This window comes from Mercurialis annua, linkage group LG7 (assembly GCF_937616625.2).
Source record: "Mercurialis annua linkage group LG7, ddMerAnnu1.2, whole genome shotgun sequence".
NCBI lineage: Eukaryota > Viridiplantae > Streptophyta > Magnoliopsida > Malpighiales > Euphorbiaceae > Mercurialis > Mercurialis annua.
In genome coordinates, this window is record NC_065576.1 from 45634317 (window position 1) to 45653758 (window position 19442).

At 32.4% G+C, this 19442-nt stretch overlaps 3 protein-coding genes across 9 annotated transcripts; 2 read left to right on the forward strand and 1 right to left on the reverse strand.

Annotated features, from left to right (window-relative positions):
• Positions 1-5179: 5179 nt before the first annotated feature.
• On the forward strand, positions 5180-8155 carry LOC126655044 (60S ribosomal protein L5-like). Its single transcript, XM_050349047.2, has 9 exons — positions 5180-5287; positions 5403-5472; positions 5571-5662; positions 5755-5881; positions 5977-6056; positions 6145-6261; positions 6940-7074; positions 7168-7337; positions 7877-8155. The coding sequence occupies exons 1-9, from the start codon at positions 5285-5287 to the stop codon at positions 7980-7982; spliced, it is 900 nt and encodes a 299-aa protein (XP_050205004.1). The 5' UTR covers positions 5180-5284; the 3' UTR covers positions 7983-8155.
• A 1344-nt stretch (positions 8156-9499) lies between these two features.
• Positions 9500-13340, reverse strand: LOC126655045 (GPN-loop GTPase 3). 2 transcript variants are annotated; one of them, XM_050349049.2, is made up of 10 exons: positions 13213-13340; positions 12853-13057; positions 12537-12645; positions 12373-12454; positions 12070-12155; positions 10892-10995; positions 10678-10808; positions 10493-10586; positions 10171-10226; positions 9500-9866 (listed from the first exon to the last, which is right to left on the reverse strand). In XM_050349049.2, exons 2-10 carry the CDS (start codon positions 12895-12897, stop codon positions 9770-9772), a joined length of 804 nt encoding a protein of 267 aa, XP_050205006.1. In that variant the 5' UTR covers positions 12898-13057; positions 13213-13340; the 3' UTR covers positions 9500-9769. The 2 variants fall into 2 exon arrangements, with proteins under 2 accessions (XP_050205006.1, XP_050205007.1); XM_050349050.2 differs by having other exon boundaries at positions 12853-12947; positions 13213-13337.
• Positions 13341-15199: 1859 nt separating this feature from the next.
• On the forward strand, positions 15200-19310 carry LOC126655041 (uncharacterized). Of its 6 annotated transcripts, none has more exons than XM_056103638.1 (5): positions 15200-15742; positions 16338-17452; positions 17914-18013; positions 18650-18837; positions 18951-19310. In XM_056103638.1, exons 1-3 carry the CDS (start codon positions 15385-15387, stop codon positions 17983-17985), a joined length of 1545 nt encoding a protein of 514 aa, XP_055959613.1. In that variant the 5' UTR covers positions 15200-15384; the 3' UTR covers positions 17986-18013; positions 18650-18837; positions 18951-19310. The 6 variants fall into 6 exon arrangements, with proteins under 6 accessions (XP_055959613.1, XP_055959612.1, XP_055959614.1 ...); XM_056103637.1 differs by having other exon boundaries at positions 18667-18837; XM_056103639.1 differs by having other exon boundaries at positions 18681-18837.
• Positions 19311-19442: the final 132 nt, after the last annotated feature.

The following is a 19442-nucleotide window of genomic DNA, read 5'->3' on the forward strand; positions in this document are numbered from 1 at the left end:
TGTCAATTATGAGAGTGTTTGGTTCAACTTTTTGGTCTAATTTTTTACTTTTACTTTTCAAAAAACTCCAACAAAGTGTTTGTTGAAATTTTTTTTAGAGCTTTTGAACCTCTAACACCTACCGTTTGAAAAACATCCATTTTAAAGCTTTTTGCCAACGACTAATAGCTGTTTCAATATTTTTAATTATTTAGACAAAATTACCCCTATTAGAATATATCGTTTTTTTAATATATGAAATTATTTTATTTTTAAATACTCTAATCATTTTTAAATTATATAAAATTATTTTATTTACATTAAAACAACTACAGTTTAATAATTTATTTGAAAAATTTATTATAAATTTATCAAAACAATATGTAAATAAGTTAAAACTAAATATTTCTTGTTATAAAAAAATAATTATTAATATTTTTACTAAATAACATATGATATATTATATTTATAATTTAATAAATAAAAACAAAAATTATGCCCTTTACGGTCATTTTATATACTAATTTCGCATTACGTGCTATGCACGTGACTCGTAACGTAACTCGTCAATGTAATATTAGTAAATTTATTATAATTAAATAATTAATAATAATAACCATAATTAAATAATTAATTTAATTTTATTAATAATATCTTTAAAAATATTAAGATTGAAATTTAAATAATAATATTTTGACAAAAGACAGTGTTTTAATTTTATAATTCAATCAAATTAAAAGATAGGTATTCCTACTAATTTGAAGACAATTTTGTTATCTTTTACATACTAAAAATTAAATTAGGGATAATTTAACTACCTATTCTAATTAGGACTTTAATTATAATAGTGATTAAGTAAATAACTAATTAGTTAATGACTATAAAACTTTTATTCAGTAATAAACTGAAAAATATTATTCAGTAAATTTGCTTGCCCCCCCCCCCCCCCTCAATCCGTGCTTTTATATATAGTATAAATAAACAGCTACAGCTAATTAAATCTTACCAAACGCTTATGGTCTATTAACTATCAGCTAACAGCCAACAACTAACATCCGCCAGTTACAAGAAACAGCTGAACCAAACAGGCTCATGTTAACGATTTGGTATCTCATTTTCAAATGGTTCAGTACATCGCATTTAATTTCATTAACAATTTGGTACCTATATTTAAGATAAAGTTATAAGTGTTTGTAAAATTAAAACTGAGGTACCAAGTCGTTTGATTTTCAAATAAGAGGTATAAAACTGTGAATTATGACATACGTAGGGGGGACTTAGAGTAACTTGTTCTTACAAAAATGACAACCATTTAAAATTTTAACATATCCTTTTTCATCAAGAAGATAAATAATGCTAACTCTTAAAATTTGAAGTCACGTCTTCGGTAATAGAGGGCCAAATCTGATTAAGAACATCTTCTATAATTACTGTTACATCGGAAACATATTGCAATTGCATGAGCAGATTTGTTGTTAGCTATATGACTATGAATAAAATTTACACTTGAACAAGAGAAGCTAAACATAGAACATCATCAATTACTAGGCCCGAATGGATGGAGTTCGAATACCTCCCACGAGCAACCGAATCACCGATAGAAAGTCGCTCTCCCCGATCAAATTCGAGAAGCCACAATTCAGAGCAAATGCTCATCCGTGACTTTACATCTTGTCAGTACCGCTCTTGTTGTTTATGTCTTTCCTTCAAACACTAGAGCATTGCTGGAGGCCCATATTTGCCATATAATAGTAACAAAATGAGCAAAATCGTTACTGTTAAGCCGCTTATACATCGCTTCAACCCTATAGAATATACTCGGAGCACAGGCGCCATCCGCCCTCAATCCGAGGTTTGAGCATAATCAAAGCCCTCGAACCTGATTACATTCTTTAAACACATACAAAATAGTATTAGGAGTTTCTCTACATCGAGTGTAGACATCGAAACAATTAACTCATATACCCTATAAAATATTATAACACAAAATAATATCCTTCAAAATTATCCACATAAAGTGCTTCACTTCATGCAAAGCTTGCATCCTTCAAAAGTCTGAGTATTTTTTTGTCTTTTTGAGTGTGTCCCAATAGCTTATATGTAGGCAACCTTGGGCTGATCACCATTTGAAGAATATATTCGGCTTTAAAAGACAATAATTAGACCTCAACCACATCCTAACGCCATCGTCGCTCCTCAAGGTTGATTAATGAGCTGACCTTAGCTTCCGAGTAGTTTAATTATTTTTAAAAAATTAAATAAAAAACTGTAAACTTAAGTTAACTAAATTTTCAATCTAATTATATTATATTTAATAAATTAAGTAGTATTTTTTTGGTACATGTCTATGAGGTTTTATGAACGGATTTCAACTATGAGACGTCGCTTTTAAGCCTTTCACATTCAGACTAATCCTCACTCGAGTAGTGTATGTTCTTTACAAGATGAATTTGGTCCTAAGTTTTAAATGGCCACATACATGAATATGGTTACAACACGCGACCTCATTTAAATTACCAACTCATATGCACCTTGCGGTTATAAATTGATAGCATTTATTGTAGAAAACATTCAAATGGTGTTAGAAATAACTTTTGTAGTATTTTTTTCAAAATAAACTAACTTAGCAGTTTATATACACTAAAAAATCAATAGATATCACTCTTTAAAAATAAAATAAAAAATCAATACTTATTAAATTAATTTTAAATTAAGGTATTTTAAAAATTAAAATTGTTATATATTATAGTCTTTGCATTTTCAAAGTAATATATTAGAACTTAATATGTAAGAACGATATCATTTTTAAAATGTAAAAATTTGTTAACATGAATTTTCTGAATATTGCATTATAAAAAAATAATTTTTCATATTCTTTTTTGTTTTGATTTAAGTTTGTCAATTGTTCGGTTTATTTTATATTCATATAATTTATAGAAATTGGTTTATGGCATATATCGTCGCACATACACGAACACATGACACTTTAACACATATATACAACGAAATAATGTATGGTTTTTCTATGTGAAAAATCAAATTTCGCGTCCGAAATATTAAATGTATGGAATATTTCCGAAATAAAATATCAATTAAATGAAATGTTTGCGATACCTAAATTATAAAAATATATTTGGAACATGACACGTCAAAGACAAAAGTAATGAGGTGTAAATGGTGCTTAAATTTTGTTTCTCTTAATATTGCACTGTCAAAAAAATAATTTGTTAGATTTTATTTTCTCGTTTCGTTTTGTTTAAGTTGATTAATAAACAATGAACTATAACTCATATCTTATAAGCATTTCAATCTGCTAGATCATGGGCTGAATTCTTCCCACAAGTACTCTTTCTTTTCAAATTTTTTAAATAAAAAGTTGACAATTGTTTGGTGATAATTCGCGAATCACGTGGGATGTCTTAAATCTGGTATGTCTTCAAGAATATCTGAAATCCACAACACAACTGTTAGAAGGAGACCGGAAGGTGATTTCGACAATCCTTTCCGACGGTTAAGTTAGTAACTATTTGAGTATGGAGAAGCAATAAGAAGTGAAAGTGAGTTTAGAGTTGAGAGAAAAATTAACATTTTCACCTACTTTTCATAAGTCTTTTATACTACCCCCTAATTTTTTATATTTTGATAGTGATATCATATGTTCTTGTATGCCTGACAATAACAAATTTATTTTCTTTGTCTGTGCAGAGGTGGCAGATGTTTGTCAGTGTACCTTTTGTCGGCTTCCCTTGTAATTAGGGAATGTCTTGCTCGGCGAACCGAGCAGATTTTTCATCAATTTATATGAAGTACTCGATTTGGGTTGCTCGGTTCGTCTGAGCATGTCTCTGATGAGTTTGTATTTGTCTAGCCTTGTTCGGTTATTCGAGTATGTTCTGAAGACTTGTTTGTTTGACTGATATGTTTTATTTAGGCTTTTCTGTTTATGCTCGGTTGTTATACTTGATTCGATTGTGCTTATTTTATTGTATGGTGCCTCATTTTGAGGTCGGTCAATTTGCCTTGTTATCATTTGGTTTATTTTATTTTTAGATTAGATATTTTATAATAGTAATTGTTTTACGATGTACCTAAGAAGCACGGAAACTTCGATAAAGTTGCGTTTCCCGTTTCGGAAACGTTTCGGAAACCGGAAACTCTTGGACACCCGTACGAAACGTTTCGGGCCGTTTCTGTAAATAATAAAAATTAAAATTTGTAAAAAAATTTAAAATTATTACCCACAAATAAAAAAATCTAACTAGTTACCCATAAATTTTACATTTGGATTGCCCACAATACAACAAATATACTTATTTGTATTGAATTGTATTATATTTTTTATATATTTATAAAATTTTAAATATTTAGTATATTAAATTGAATTATTTTGTCAATTATCATAAATATTTATATAATATTTTTATAAATATATCCCTAAATTTTTGTTATTTACACGTTTCCCCCACGTTTCGTGTCCTTCATTTTGAAAAACTTTCGTTTCCCCGTGTCCGTTTCGTATCGTTTCCGTTTCCCGTTTTCGTTTCCGTGCTACTTAAAACGTACAGTACTATATATAAGCTAAATATCAAATTAAAATAAATAAGAACACGTGTGTTAGTATGAATAAGGTTCACCATATAGAAAATATACTACACCACTCACCATAAAACCCACACTAACACTTAAAACCTAAGTAGCATGGAAACGGAAACGGGAAACGGAAACGATACGAAACGGACACGGAGAAATGAAAGTTTTTCAAAATGAAGGACACGAAACGTGGGGGAAACGTGTAAATAACAAAAATTTAGGGATATATTTATAAAAATATTATTTAAATATTTATGATAGTTAACAAAATAATTCAATTTAATGTACAAAATATTTAAAATTTTATAAATATATAAAAAATATAATACAATTCAACACAAATAAGTATATTTGTTATTGTGGGCAATGCGAATGTAAAATTTATGGGTAAATAGTTAGATTTTTTTATTTGTGGGTAATAATTTTAATTTTTTACAAATTTTAATTTTTATTATTTACAGAAACGGTCCGAAACGTTTCGTACGGGTGTCCAAGAGTTTCCGGTTTCCGAAACGTTTCCGAAACGGGAAACGCAACTTTATCGAAGTTTCCGTGCTTCTTAGCTTAAAACCCAAAAAATATTAGCCGTCGATTTAGATGACTGAGTTCAATTAGGGTTTTAGTATTTAATTGAGCAAACCAAAATTCTTCCATTTTCCTCTCCTTAACATCTCGTTCTCACTGGTGCTACTGCTACGGCACTGAAGCATCACCAATGGTAAATCCATGCCCTTAATCAAAAACCCATTTACTAATAATTCTTTTGCTGAGAATTGATAGTTTTGATTCTTATTAAAAATCATCTAAATTTTAAGTATTTATTTGAATTGCAGGCGTTTGCAAAAGCCCAGAAGTCAAAAGCTTACTTCAAGCGTTTTCAAGTTAAATACAAGAGAAGAAGAGGTGTGTTTTTTTTTATATATTTGTTCACGTTTTTGATTTGAGTTATTTTAATTTTCTAAGCGATAATGTGGGTTTTTGTTGGGTTGAATTTCGTGCAGAGGGTAAGACTGACTACAGGGCAAGGATTCGTTTGATTAATCAGGACAAGAACAAGTATAACACTCCCAAATACCGATTCGTTGTTCGATTTGTATCCTCTTATTGTGTTGATCTATTTATATTATTGATATGCAATGTGACAGCTCTTGTTATTTGTTTGTTGTTCTTAACTGGTTTCATTAGACCAACAAAAATGTGATTGCACAAGTGATACATTCACGCATTGTTGGCGATTTGGTTCTTGCTGCTGCTTATTCCCATGAGCTCCCTCAGTATGGACTAGAAGTGGGGCTTACTAACTATGCTGCAGGTATATATATTGCGTCTCATTTTGGATTGTTTGAAGTAATTGTTTCGGTGTATTCTTGAACTCTGTTGCTTTAATTGCTATTGCTATATATCCAGCTTACTGCACTGGACTTCTTTTGGCCCGACGAGTGTTGAAAATGCTTGAGATGGACGAGGAGTACCAGGGTAATGCTGAGGTATGTCATCTGTTTGAAATGTTGTTAATTGGAAGGCTCTACCATTCCTTATATGCGATTTTGTATGTGTAACTCGTTCTAATAACAGGCAACTGGAGAAGATTATTCTGTTGAACCAGGTGAGACCAGGAGACCTTTCCGTGCTCTTCTTGATGTTGGACTTCTGAGAACAACAACTGGGAACCGTGTTTTTGGAGCCCTTAAGGTATTTTCTAAGGCTCCAACTCCAAATATTGTTGTTTGTTCAAACTGTGTCGTGGTTTCTGTTGCTTATTAGTGTTATTTTCTATATTGGTAGTGGCTAACATTTCATTAGTGACAGTCACTGTAATTTGCCCCGTTCATATTTCAAACTAGTTTTACCATAATGTTGTGTGTTGTTGTTCTAAGTTTACCCAGTTCACCGTTATGCCACAAGATAAACATTCCAAACCAGTATGGGTACTTGATTCTCTAAATCTAAAATATTTATTTTAGCTTAAAGGTACTGATGTTGGGACATGGGAATGTACTGTTCTAATTAGTATTTCACACTTAATATAACTGATTTAAGTTGCTGGCTAATACTTTTTAGACTTGATTTCAACTTGTGTGATCAAAAGTGCATTTCTCTTGATGAATTGCCAGAATGAGACGTATGCTTCGTTAAATGATTATATAAACCCAAGTTTAGCTTAATATTTTTTTATCTTTTGCTATTCTGTAGAACTATAAATTACGGTGGTTATTCTATGTATTAATATTTGATAAAAAAAATCATTTGGCTTAATAAAGCATGAAATGATTTTAGTATTGATAAAATATATAATTAAAGTTACTCTTGAGTACCTAAATATTTTTTTATAATTATGGAAAATGTGGAATTGACCATTTCCTTGATTAGGGAGCATTGGATGGTGGACTTGATATTCCTCACAGCGAAAAGAGGTTTGCGGGATTCAGCAAGGACAATAAGCAGCTTGATGCTGAAATTCACAGGAAGTACATCTTTGGTGGTCATGTCGCTGCTTACATGAATGTGAGTTATATAGTAACAAAAATATTTGGTGATGTTTTAATACATATTAGTCTCTGTATTTGATTTATATTGGCCTTTGTGGGCTGCATGCAGATGTTGAGCGAAGACGAACCAGAAAAATACCAGGCTCACTTTAGTGAATGCATAAAGAAAGGTGTTGGACCTGATAATATGGAGGAGATGTATAAAAAGGTTCATGCTGCCATTCGTGCTGATCCTTTAGCAAAGAAGACCGATAAGGAGCCTCTAAAGGAGCACAAGAGGTTTGATTCATTTCTACTGTGTCATTCATAGTTTTTATTTCTCTTTGTTAGTTTTATGACGATGATTTGTGGTGAGCATTCTGTTGGTTTGGTTAAAAGTTATCCGAGTTATTCTTATAACTAACCAAATTATTTTAGCTCTTTAACCGAACCGACCAAATTAACCAAGTTAACCAAAATTTTGAAAATATCAATCCGAACCGACCAAATAAGCTGGTTAATTTGGTGAAACCGATAATAATATTTAGAGTAATCATAAAAACTAATGTTCAATTAATTTGGTTAACTGAATTTTTAGAACCATTTAACTGTAATTGATAATGATCCGAAAATTTTCACTAACTGAACCAAACTGACGGAATTAACCAAAAATCTTTAACCAAAATAAATTGGCCAATTTGGTTTCTGTTAATATTTTCTCATTCCTAATGTTGATTAAGAAAAGTCATTCTATGCCAAAAATATGCAAGGCATTTTGTATTTCTGGTCTATTTTCTGAAAGGGACATTGATTTGATAATTTTTGATTTGTCTAAACAGATACAACTTGAAGAAGTTGACCTATGACGAAAGAAGAACTAAGTTGATTGATAGGTTGCAGTCTCTCAACTCTGCCATCGCCGACTCCGACGGAGATGAAGAGTGAATTTCGCCTTTTTTCTTTGCTTATTGGAATTGTTAGGATGAGGATTAGTTATTATTTTTGGTGAAATTTTGTTGAGTCATTTTTGGATATTTGAAAGTGCTGAAGTGTATCAAATTTCTTCTATAATTTATGTACTAAGGAAGAGTAATGAAAATGGAGAGTATTTTTTTGAAGCCCAAAGTCTCAAAAAATACCAAATCTTTGCAATTGTTGTCAGTTATGCCCAAATTTTACAAAATTTGTAAATATTATACGTTTTGGCAATTTAAATTCTTTTTTTAGCCAAATTTGAATCACATGACAACTATATATATAAGATTAAAAAAGATTTAATCATAATAAACATTTACAAGTTGTGTTATAATAAAAGGTTGGATCATTATAAAAACCAAACTGATTAAAAAATAGCTATAAAAGAAATATAATATGTAAAAAAGGGTTATGTTTGCAAATTTTGAAAAGTTTGGTCATAACTGATAAAAATTGCGAAGGTTTGATATTTTTTTTGAGGGTTTGACCTTTTTTGAAAAGCAATTCAGCAATTGTGTCAATTTTAATTTTAACTTCTAACTAGAAGTTTTAAATTTTAATTGTAGTTAAATTAAATTCGGACAGAGATTATTCAATCCTAAAATTTAAAACTCATGGTCAAATAATTTATTCTTATCCATATTGATCAATTAAGAATAACCTTTTCAACTTTTAGGTCAATAAAGGATAAAATTGTGTCTTGGTCCTTGAATTTATTCATATTATATAGTTATCTTTAATTGATCTAAAAATAAATAGTTATTTAACTCTGAATTGCAAGTACATGGATTTGAGTTAACCCTTTACTCCATTAAATTCACTCAATGGGATCAACTGAGCCTAATTTTATTTAGGGGTATTGGCGAAAAAATCCAATGTTTTACTTTTTTAGCGATTTAAGCCTAACGTTTAAAATTTTACGAAACAAATTCTAACCTTTACAATTTTTGCAAATTGTAGCTCAAGTTCTTATTCCAGCCATTTTGTCATCTTTTTTAGGCTACAAGTTGTAAAAATAAGAAACATTGGGATTTTATTTGCAAAATTTTAAAACGTCGGGATTTGATATACCAATAATAATATGGTTGCCACATAAGCAAATAACGGCCGGAAAACGGCTTAGCCTACAATTTGCAAAAATTGGAAAGATTAGGATTTGTTTCGTAAAGTTTTAAACTTTAAGCTTAAGTCGCAAATGAGCAGAATTGTCATTTGAGTGTAGTTGAGGTAGAATTCCTCAAATGAAGTTGCAACTGACAAAATTAATACTTTAATTTTCTAAGTGATTAGGCTTGACCTTAAATTAAAGGGCACCTTAAAATTAATATCTGATTTGCTGCTTTGAATCTAAAAATGCAATTCCATATGTGGCAAACTCCATATCCCTTCACATTTCACCATCATTTCAGCAACAACAAGGAAGAAAACGGGGTAAGAAACGATAGTCCAGATTGAGAAAACGACACCACAAATTGACGAATTAGAAATGCAAAACAAATCACATCATACATTCCAAACAACAAAACAATAATTTGTTTGCATTTCGAGAGGGGACCAAAATGATCGTTGATCATTAACTTGGGGACGATATTGAAACTTTGGTATATAGCAAGAGCGAAGCCTTGCTGCAAAACTCACCATCTTTCTCAAGTTTATCTACAAACGTATACGCATTTTTATAAGTTCATGATATCAATCCGGCGAAGGACTGCAATCCAAGCATATCAACAATTAAGGAACGCTTATAAACCATAAATCTACTCATCATCATCTGCATCAAAATCTTTGATCTTAACGTCTGCGTCTTCTCCGTACTGGATGCAATTGTCAATTTGAGCCAACACATATTCTATGCTGTAAGATAAAACGGAAAATACCCGCTGTGAATAATAAGCAATAATTGAGTTAAAGACAGATGGATTAACAAAAGCTTACTCGAAAATGACGGGCGATAAATAAGTGCACAGATATGCATTTTATGCAGACTCATTCCTATGATTTTAGATGTAAAATGTAATTCCGTGTAGAAATAAAACATGCAACATTGTATCGGTTTTGAAATATGCAGAAGTAAAACCTGAACCCTAAAAAGGATAAGATAGATATCTTGTAACACGAATCAATGGGAGATTCCAAGCATCAAAATGAGAGACAGTACCTACTCTCCTTCCTCAAGTCAAGTGGCACAAAACTCACCATGCTATACTCATCGACCTGCCACGAATGGAATCCAGTAATTAGTAACACCAAGATGTAACTCCTTAAATCAATCGATATATGCCCGGGATGCATGATACCAAGCTAAGTCCTTATTAGCAATAAAATGTTCTCCGTCCTCTCTTTTTTTTTTCCCTCAAAATTTTATTTTGTTGAAGAAGTTTTAATTGTTGGAGGTTAAGATCAAAAACCGAGAAATGAGGATAATAAACAAGAAACTGTGTCATGTATAATGAAGCAACTTCAGTTAACTAATATCTCACCAGTTCAATTAAAGCCTTATTAAGCTTTGCAAATTGAGGAGCCATTCGACTATTTAGTTCTGAAAGCAAAACTCGAGACTCCGGATTCAAGTAGCTGTAAAAGAAAAGATAAGAAGAGGGGAAATTCAGAGGTGAAAGTAGGTGTACACAAGTTGGATACAGCAGCAGAAGAATAAGGAGCTCACTCTTCAATGTCCTTTTTCTTGGTTACAAGGTCCATTTTGGAGAGGATATTAACATGAGGCAATTCAAGTTGTATCATAGCAGAAAGAGATGCCATACACCCGCTAATAAACTTAGTCACATCCGTGACGAACTAATATGCATAAAGAGAATATTAGGGATGGTGATCAGATATGAATCAAAGTTTCAAAAAAATTAAGTAGAAGTATGACAGACCTGAGAATCGAGCAAGTATACAGCGCAGACATTGAAATTTTTACGCTTTAAATGCTCCACAAAGTTCCGAAGCACTGGAACGTGTGAATAAAGTTCTAGCTGGCCTATAAAGCATATGAAGAACATAAGAAGCTATTCCCGAGTTGTAAATACAAATACATGAGCATCATACATTAGTCCTTGACATTAACAGCAAAAATTACATCTCAGGCTCGGCACATTTTATTTAGCATGTTAAGAAAAAAAAGAACAGAAAAAACTTGAGGCTTTTAATGAAACAATTGGTGCAGTACTGCGATTTTGTAAAATTAAGGTCAAGAAGAGAACAGAGAAAAAATATTATTACAAGAATTTCATGTTTATATATATAAAAAAAGGGAGATAAGAAAAACAGAGAAGTAAGCTAATGATGGACTATTTTATTGAATTCTGTAACGCTTTGTTTTGAATAATTACAATATCAGGTGCGATTGATATAAAATATCTCAGTATCATCATGTAAATAATTCTGATATAACTACATTGTGCTGGTGGTCACCTTAAAAAAACAGGGATGATACTCATAAGGTAATCCATTAAGCAAAAGATGTTAGATAATAGTACACTAATTCGCCCCCAGCCACAAAAATCACATTCAATGGGGAGGAACACTGAATAAAAGAACCAAGTCTTATGCTTGCTACAAAGTAGCATATTTCTGCTAAAACATCTTTTCCATTAACATGTTTGTCTAGCTATCACAAATCTAAAATTAGAATAACTAAAAAAGATTACTTTCATTTCGAAAAAGAAGATTTCTATTGAGCTAAATTGAGAACTTGAGCAACATCAAATTTCAAAGGAAGATTAACAAAGAAAAACAATGGGCATTCCCAAAAAGCATCACAATATAACAATTGCCTGATCAGAACACGAATAAGTGCCTGAATAGTAACCACTTCATTGTGAACTCTCTATAGCGAAGAGAGAATGAATTGAAAGGTGAAAAAAACTGGAAGAAAGTTGACCATAAAATACAGGAAATTGCATGCGTACATGTATATTCTGTGTATCTTGTGATAGATTTATGAAGCTTCATCGACCATAACGAAAAAGCTTCAACTTACCACTTGCTTACACCATCTAGGCATGTTTACGCATGGAAATTCTTATTTGAAAGATAAGAATTTTGGACTCACCTGGACAGTCAAAAACTAGATAGTCATCATCCGTGTAATTTTCCAGCTCTTCTGCCAACCAGTCATCCAAATTTTCTTCAAGTTCACTTTAACTCAGGTTAAAGATCCACAAAAAAAATGCAAAAAAGCAAAGTTTTTTTACATTCACCAAAAAGGTTTAAAATCAAGCAACCAACGACAAATCATAAAATAATCAACATATATGCTCTAATGCCAAGCGGCATGCACCAAGAAGTGCCTTTAATGTTTCTAACACGAAAAATGCCTCTTATAGAAGTACTAAATACACAAACTAAAGGATACTCCATGCAGTACATTAGAGCACCATTAGGACCAAGACCAAGTTCCTCCATAACATCATCCAACGAAATAAGTTCCCTGATATCTGCAAGAAAACAAAAGTCAAACAAAACAATCCTTCATTACGAAGAAAACAATAAAACACACGGATCCCCACACAAACTCACCCGTTGCAACAGGATAGTTAAAATTCTCAGCAGCAGGATCTAGATTAACAATGTGGATTGTCCGGCCAACCGTCTCACAGTGTTTATGCAAACTAGCACAATAAGTAGACTGCATTGCCAAATAAAAAACACATAAGATTGCTAACTTGCGAATCACTAGAGTTCACAACATACAATCCGAAAAAGGCGAAACTAAAAGACACCCAGATAATAGAAAGTGAAAAAGATCAAAACTTGAAACATGGGTATAGCAGATAACCAATAACAACCAATAACAGAACAAATTAAAGAACAAAATAAAGAAAAAACAAGGTACCTTTCCACTGCCAGCAGGGCCAATAACAAGCTGAGCATAACCCATTTTTAATCGTTTTCTTGAGAGTAAACTATGATCAGAAAGAGCAAAGAGAGCTGAAAACACGGAGATAGGAGATGATTGCAACAGTGAGATAAGCAGAGCACCAAACACCAATGGAAAACAACAAGTTCAGAGCATGAGATGAGGCCATAAACATCACAATCTGTCAGATATTTCCACAAAAACCAAATAAAACCAAATTGGTTTCTGCTAATAGAATTAAAAAGCTATACAAGATTATCAAAAAGTCTTAACAGAGCCTGACAAGTCAAATAAAGGATGATTATAATGGGGAAGAAGACTTTTCTTTGAGTTTACCTTATATATAAGAACACGAGGATTGAGTGCTTCGACCGGCAAAAGCTTTTTGAAGGAAAATATAATACTAAAATAAAGTTGTTCAACCAAAGGAGACTACACTGTTGAGTTCACTAATTAATTGAAATCCTGGTTTTTGACTTCTTCTTTTAGGGCTTTACTTCTACTTGAAACGCCGTCGTTTAGTGATTTTATAATCTACACACTTCAAATATTGGGGGGTCATTGTACAAAATAGGCCTAATTATTTAATAAACTCCCACCTTGAAACAATTTTTCGTTTATACCCTGACTTAGGAAAAAGTTCATTTGTACCCTTTTTTTGATTTTTCGTTTTCAATTGTACCCCAAAATTTTATTTTTTGACAATTTAATTAATTTAAGGATGAAAATATTAAAAATAATTAAATAGAAGGGTTATATCATCTTTTTTCTATTTGAAAAAATACAAATAAGTTAAAAAATGAAGGATTATTTTAAGCTTTTTTTAGATAAAAAAAAGTTCAATTTAGTGCTTTAGGGTAGAGTTGAAAACAAAAAATCAAAAAAAGGATACAAATGAACTTTTTCCTAGGTCATGGTATAAATGAAAAAATATTATAAGGTGGAGATTTTTTTAAGTAATTTAGCCTACAAAATATCTTCAACTTTCTGTTCTTTTTCTTCTAGCTTTTTGAATATTGCAGCCTATAATTCAATGTCGTTTTAGGCGTTTTTAAGCAAAGGCGATATCTTACTTTTTGAATGATTAAAATGACATCGGATGAGATATTTGAATTATAAAGTACCATTTTGAAAGATTGAACATTTTAATGCACAAATAACAAGTTAGAATGAGGAGTAATGTGTTTGGTAAAATATGCTTAAACAGAACAAAACACAAAAGATGGATGTTTTAGGTTTATTTTCATCTGTCGTTCCGAACATTTAAGCTTTTTATTACTAACGTTCCTAAATTTTATTGTCGGTTTGTAAATTTCTTGAATTTCAATTTACAAGTTAGCAAATTTCTTTTGTATATTTTTAGCAAACATTGACGTGCACTTGAATTTGTTTTAAAAAAAATAAAACACATATAAATCATCTCCACTTTACCTGACATGTAGTCATAAAATATTACGAATTCCAAATACCCCAAACTATAAAAAGTCAATTTTCAAATGAACTTTAAACGAACAATAAACCTTTGTTGAAGACGAACCTCAGATAAACAAATGTGTTCGTCTAAGGTTTGTTATTAAACAAACATTTGTCGGAGGACAAAGAGAAACATATCGTTCGCTTAAGGTTTGTTTCAGACGAGGATGGGTTGGGCGGTGAAGGTGGGTTCAGGCAGTTGAGGCGGTGGTTGTTGAAAATTATTTATTTAGAATTTTTATTTATGTATTTAGAGGTATATGGATTTTTAAGATTTTATGATAACGAGTCTGATGAGGTGGAGGTGATTCGTGTGCGTTTTAATTTTTTTAAGTGTCACGTTAGCATCTGTTAATGGCGTGAGTTGAAAAATAGACAAAAAAAGTTCACGGGCTTTTAAATCAAAATTTAAGGGGTTTATTGGACGAAAATAAAATTTAGAAACGTCAATGATAAAAGGTCTAAAAGTCAGAACGGATTAGCTAATGTTTTATGACAATAACATAAAAGAAACTGGATAAATTATATGCACCTTCTGAACTTGTAATGCGGGGTCATTTAATTTAGTTTTTGTTTTTTTTAAACAACTAGTCCTTAAACTCTTCAATTTAAGGTTACATTATCCATAATTGTATTTTTAAAACGCTTGTAATACAAACCGAAAGTGAGATGTGAGAAATATATTAGAAAACTCTCTAATTGTTGTGCTAAAATTATTTTAAATTTGATTTTGAAATGAAAACCTAAATTATGTGATAATTTGACTTAAAATTGAAGAATGAAGGGTTAGTTCAAAATATAAAATTTGAGTTAAATGACCTTATGTCATAAATTCAGAGGACGCCTTTGTTTGATAAATTATTGCTATTTTATTAAAAATTTGATTTACATTAACATTGAGAGTGCATTCGCACGGTTTTTAATTGAATTCGATCAAAATCGATTACAAGATTCGTTTCCAGAAAACAAAATTCAAAACCCACCAAGCATTTCTTCGTTAGCGAAGAAAAAAAACGTAACTTTACCACAAAAAAAATGGTGAACTTGTTTCTGACAAAACCCAACTGGAAACAAGAAAACACAGGCAAAGACAGCAACTTAGGGAAGCAATGGGTAATTCTTTTGAAGAAATTAGAGTCAATTATCTGGTCATTTGTAACTTCTGGCGGTGGAGGTAAATCAGAAGCTCGTTTATGGCTTTGTAATTCAGTAGCAGCCATTAATTCACTAACACCACGTCAGCAGAGGGATTTGTTTGTGAAATTGTTGAGGAAGAGACCTGTTAATAAGAGCTTGGCATCACAGGTTTTGCATATGATGTTTGAGAAGCGGAGGAAGGAAGTTGGGGATGTTCTTGCTAAGAGAAGCTATTTGCTTGAGAAATTCTTTGATGGTAAGTGGTTATTTGTCTTTTATAGTTAATGTGTTTATGTTGAATTGGATGTCATAATTGTAGTTTCTGATATTAGAATTAGTTTGCGGACGATGGAGAAGTTTGATAAAACAGTTGATAATTTAGTCTTTAGTTTGTGAATCAGGCAGCATGTAGGTTACCAGGTTTAATTTTCGAATTTTTCCAAATTTCTTACAATTTAACTGTTTTATACTCGATTTAATAAAAGTTGATGAATTAAAAAAAAAACTACATACCGCAAACACTTCATTCAATCAACCTTTATAGTTTTGGGAATGCGTCGAAAACTTGGCGTTGCGGACAAAACCTTAAAATAACACCGTTTTGCCGTGTCTGTGTTCCGTTTTCCGTATCCATGTCCGTGCTACATAGGTTTTTAATGGCATTTTGTCACTTTTCGGCTTGTGGACACGATCATTGTTGGAAATGTGATGTGGTTTCTGATTGCTAATGGTGTTAAGTGGTGTAGTTTATTTTGCTTGTTTACTTGACATTTCTCATAAAGCTAAGGTCGAAATTTGTAATTTTATACTCTGAAGTGATTTTGATTTTACAATTGTGTTGTATGATACAGGTAATCCCGTTCGTATAATGCAATGGTTTTCGAACTTTGCTGATAATGGTGGATTGAATCACAAAAAAGGTGCTAAAGCATTGTCACAATTTGCTTTTGTTAATCGCGATATATGTTGGGAGGAGCTTCAGTGGAAGGGTAAACATGGGCAATCACCTGCTGTGGTTGCTACAAAGCCTCATTACTTTCTTGATTTGGATGTACAGAAAACTGTAGAAAATTTTATTGAATATGTGCCGGAGTTTTGGTCATCTGATGAGTTTGCACAGTCCTTGAGAGATGGCAATATTTTGTCCATTGATACAAAATACTTTGTGGAATTTTTCCTCGGTTTGATGTATGAAGAGGATGCAAGAGATGTTTGGGATGTTATGAATGAGTTTCTCACGGAGGAAACTTTTTCTTCTTTGTGTAGTCGCCTTCTAATTACTCTCGAAGAGGGGGAGTTATGCACTGTTCTGGAATTGCTTGGTAGAAATTTTAGCTTACAAACAGAACCTGAACATTTTGAGAACTCATCTTGCTGGCTTGAATTTGTATTTTCTGAATTCAAAGATTGTGATACCATTGATGAGATACTTCTGTTAAATGCGGTTGCTATTAAAGGCCGCCAGCTTCTACGGCTTTTGCTTGATGAGGAGTCAGAAGAGGAACAAGCAAAAGTTAAGGATATTATATCACAGATATGCACAATCTCAAGCAGCATCAATAGCATGCTTCCTTTATTAAATGAGTGCTTGAAGTTGCACTCTGTAGAAGCAGTTAAGCTCTTGGGGCTTCAGTCATGGGTTATTCATCATCAATTATTAGAGCAGCCTCGGAGCCTAGAATCATGGGAATCTTTATTTTCAAATAACGGAATAAGTTTCAAAAAATCCGATAAATATGCATTTGTTGATCATATATGTTCTGAAGAATATAATTCTGGATCAGATGATGATGCTTTAATTAAAAGAAAGCACAGGAAGAAAAAGAAAAGTAAGAAAAGGAGAAGGAACTTTGATGATGATGATGAGCTTTTGTTGTTTGATAGGTCGAATGATTCGCTGGGGCTACAATCCAGGGCTGTAAGTTGGTGCCTCTCTACAGATGGGTTTTCTGCATCATGGACCAATGTGAGTTCAGTATTCATCTTTTATACAAATATTTATTAGCAAGACAGGTATAAGCAAGACAATACTCTATGTTTTTCGTCAATTAACTCTCAAATTGGGTTAATGCGGTCCTTGAACCCGTTCATTTTGTGCAATTTGGGAGCTAATTGATCTAAAAATAGAGAGTATTGTCTTTAATTGATTAAAATGACTAAGTTGGAGTTAATTGAAGTGCATGCACAAGTTTAGGGATCGGGATGACTCTTTGCTTGTTTTCTGAGCGTTGCTTATACCTGTATGGTAGCTAAGTTTTTTGCTAGTCTGCTTGAAGCTTTGAATTACAATCTAGATTTTTGTAACTATTCGCTGGTTTTTTTGCATCCCCATAGTTTGATGTGTGAATATTACTGTTCTCAATATAGGATCATGTGTATGATTAGTAGTGCATTTGCAGATTATGTGATCATCAACATGTTCTGCAGGTGGATTTGCCTGAACACCTCTCAAAGTTTTGCTTTTCTACCTGGATGAAGTGGTTGCTAAGTGCTAGATGATGTGGCATAATTCACGTAGCCGCATATGGTAGGATATCTAATTTTACTCCAAAATGGTAATTTGTTAGATCATAAATATGATCTGAATTTTTTTCGTCTTTCCTCACTTCTTTTGTCATTGCACGTCAATGATTAGGCTTAAAAGTGGCAAGGGAAGCTATCTATATTTTGGCATTTTATTTCCATTTTCGAAAAAGCTTTTAAAACTCATAAATCTTATATTTATAACTTACTCCTATAATTTTTTTTTTTCCGATTTCCCAATTCAGTGTTTTCCGTTTTCACTTTCTTGCAACAATAGTGGAGTTTTAGATTGTGGCCGTAGTGTTATCAAAGGCGTGCCTCAGTCGAGTGGCACCGGCTTGGGTGCCTCATCCGTCAAGAGGCGGGCTAGTTCCCAAAAGGCGTGCGCCTTTGGCGCCTCCCCCGTGTGGCAAGGCACTTGTGAGGCGTGGCTTCCGGAAATTTAGGGCACTTTTGATTTTTCTTTTTGGAAATTAAAACAAAGCGTTAATCACACATTTAAACCATAAAAAATATAAATCTAAACTACAGTTCAAATTTCGCCTGGAGCACAAGGACCCCTTGGTGCCTTTCGCCTTGATCACAAGGACCCCCTGGCACCTTTCGACTTCAATAACTGTATTTGTTTAAAGAAGTTTAGAATTTCTCGTTGATCAGATCCTTTGAAGCAGTTTAATACTTGGAAGCAGAATTCTACAGAGTTAAATTGGAGTCATATCTTCTCTCAAATCGATTAACTTCAGATCTCCTGCATGATGCCGGCATGTTGCTGGGTTAGTCTGCCAGTTGTAAACTCTATCAGATTCATCTATCAGCAATCACCTTAAGGTTTGATCTTGTGCTTTTGAGACAATTTCGAGCCTTCTAAGTTGTATCTATGAGATCTCCAACTGCTGAATCCTTTATTCTGATTTTAGTGTTTTGCTTTTCGCCGGTTTTAGAAGTATAGGACTGCCTACTGAACAGTTTAAGATGGAAGAGCGTAGCATACACGTAGAGAGACGCAGATTCAAGAAAGGGTGGTTACTGGTTAGGGTTTGCAGAAGTGAAGGAAAAATAAATCAATTTTGTTTCGTACGGAGGCTGCAAGATCGTTCTGTTCGTATAGAGATAGAATATGAATTGATGCATTTTTGAACACTTGGTTATACCAATTTCAACTGTACCAATGTCTTCACTAGCATTATGAGTCCATTTGAGGTCTGCCTTCAGTCAGATTGTGAATTGAATCTTTGTACTTTTATTGATTTGTAATGCAACAGCAAGTTCAAATGTTAATACAAAATTCCATATTGGCTGAAGTTTAAATATTATTAATAAGCATTTACGATTAGGGGTGTGCACTGATTTAACCAATGCAAATCGAAAGTGAAAAATCATCGGTTCAGTTTATTTATTTTCAATGAAAAGATGGCTAGGTTTGATTTTCAATT

Excerpts from the sequence above, each read along its gene's own strand:
- LOC126655045 (XM_050349049.2), bottom strand. The coding sequence starts at position 12,897 with ATGGGTTATGCTCAGCTTGTTATTGGCCCTGCTGGCAGTGGAAAG. Across the intron at positions 10,996-12,069 it reads TCTAGTTTTTGACTGTCCAG|GCCAGCTAGAACTTTATTCA; the intron begins GTGAGTCCAAAA and ends TATGCTTTATAG. Across the intron at positions 10,809-10,891 it reads TATACTTGCTCGATTCTCAG|TTCGTCACGGATGTGACTAA; the intron begins GTCTGTCATACT and ends TATGCATATTAG.
- LOC126655044 (XM_050349047.2), top strand. Across the intron at positions 5,473-5,570 it reads TAAATACAAGAGAAGAAGAG|AGGGTAAGACTGACTACAGG; the intron begins GTGTGTTTTTTT and ends AATTTCGTGCAG. Across the intron at positions 6,057-6,144 it reads AGTACCAGGGTAATGCTGAG|GCAACTGGAGAAGATTATTC; the intron begins GTATGTCATCTG and ends TTCTAATAACAG.
- LOC126655041 (XM_056103640.1), top strand. The coding sequence starts at position 15,385 with ATGGTGAACTTGTTTCTGACAAAACCCAACTGGAAACAAGAAAACACA. Across the intron at positions 15,743-16,337 it reads GCTTGAGAAATTCTTTGATG|GTAATCCCGTTCGTATAATG; the intron begins GTAAGTGGTTAT and ends TGTATGATACAG. Across the intron at positions 17,453-17,913 it reads TTTCTGCATCATGGACCAAT|GTGGATTTGCCTGAACACCT; the intron begins GTGAGTTCAGTA and ends CATGTTCTGCAG.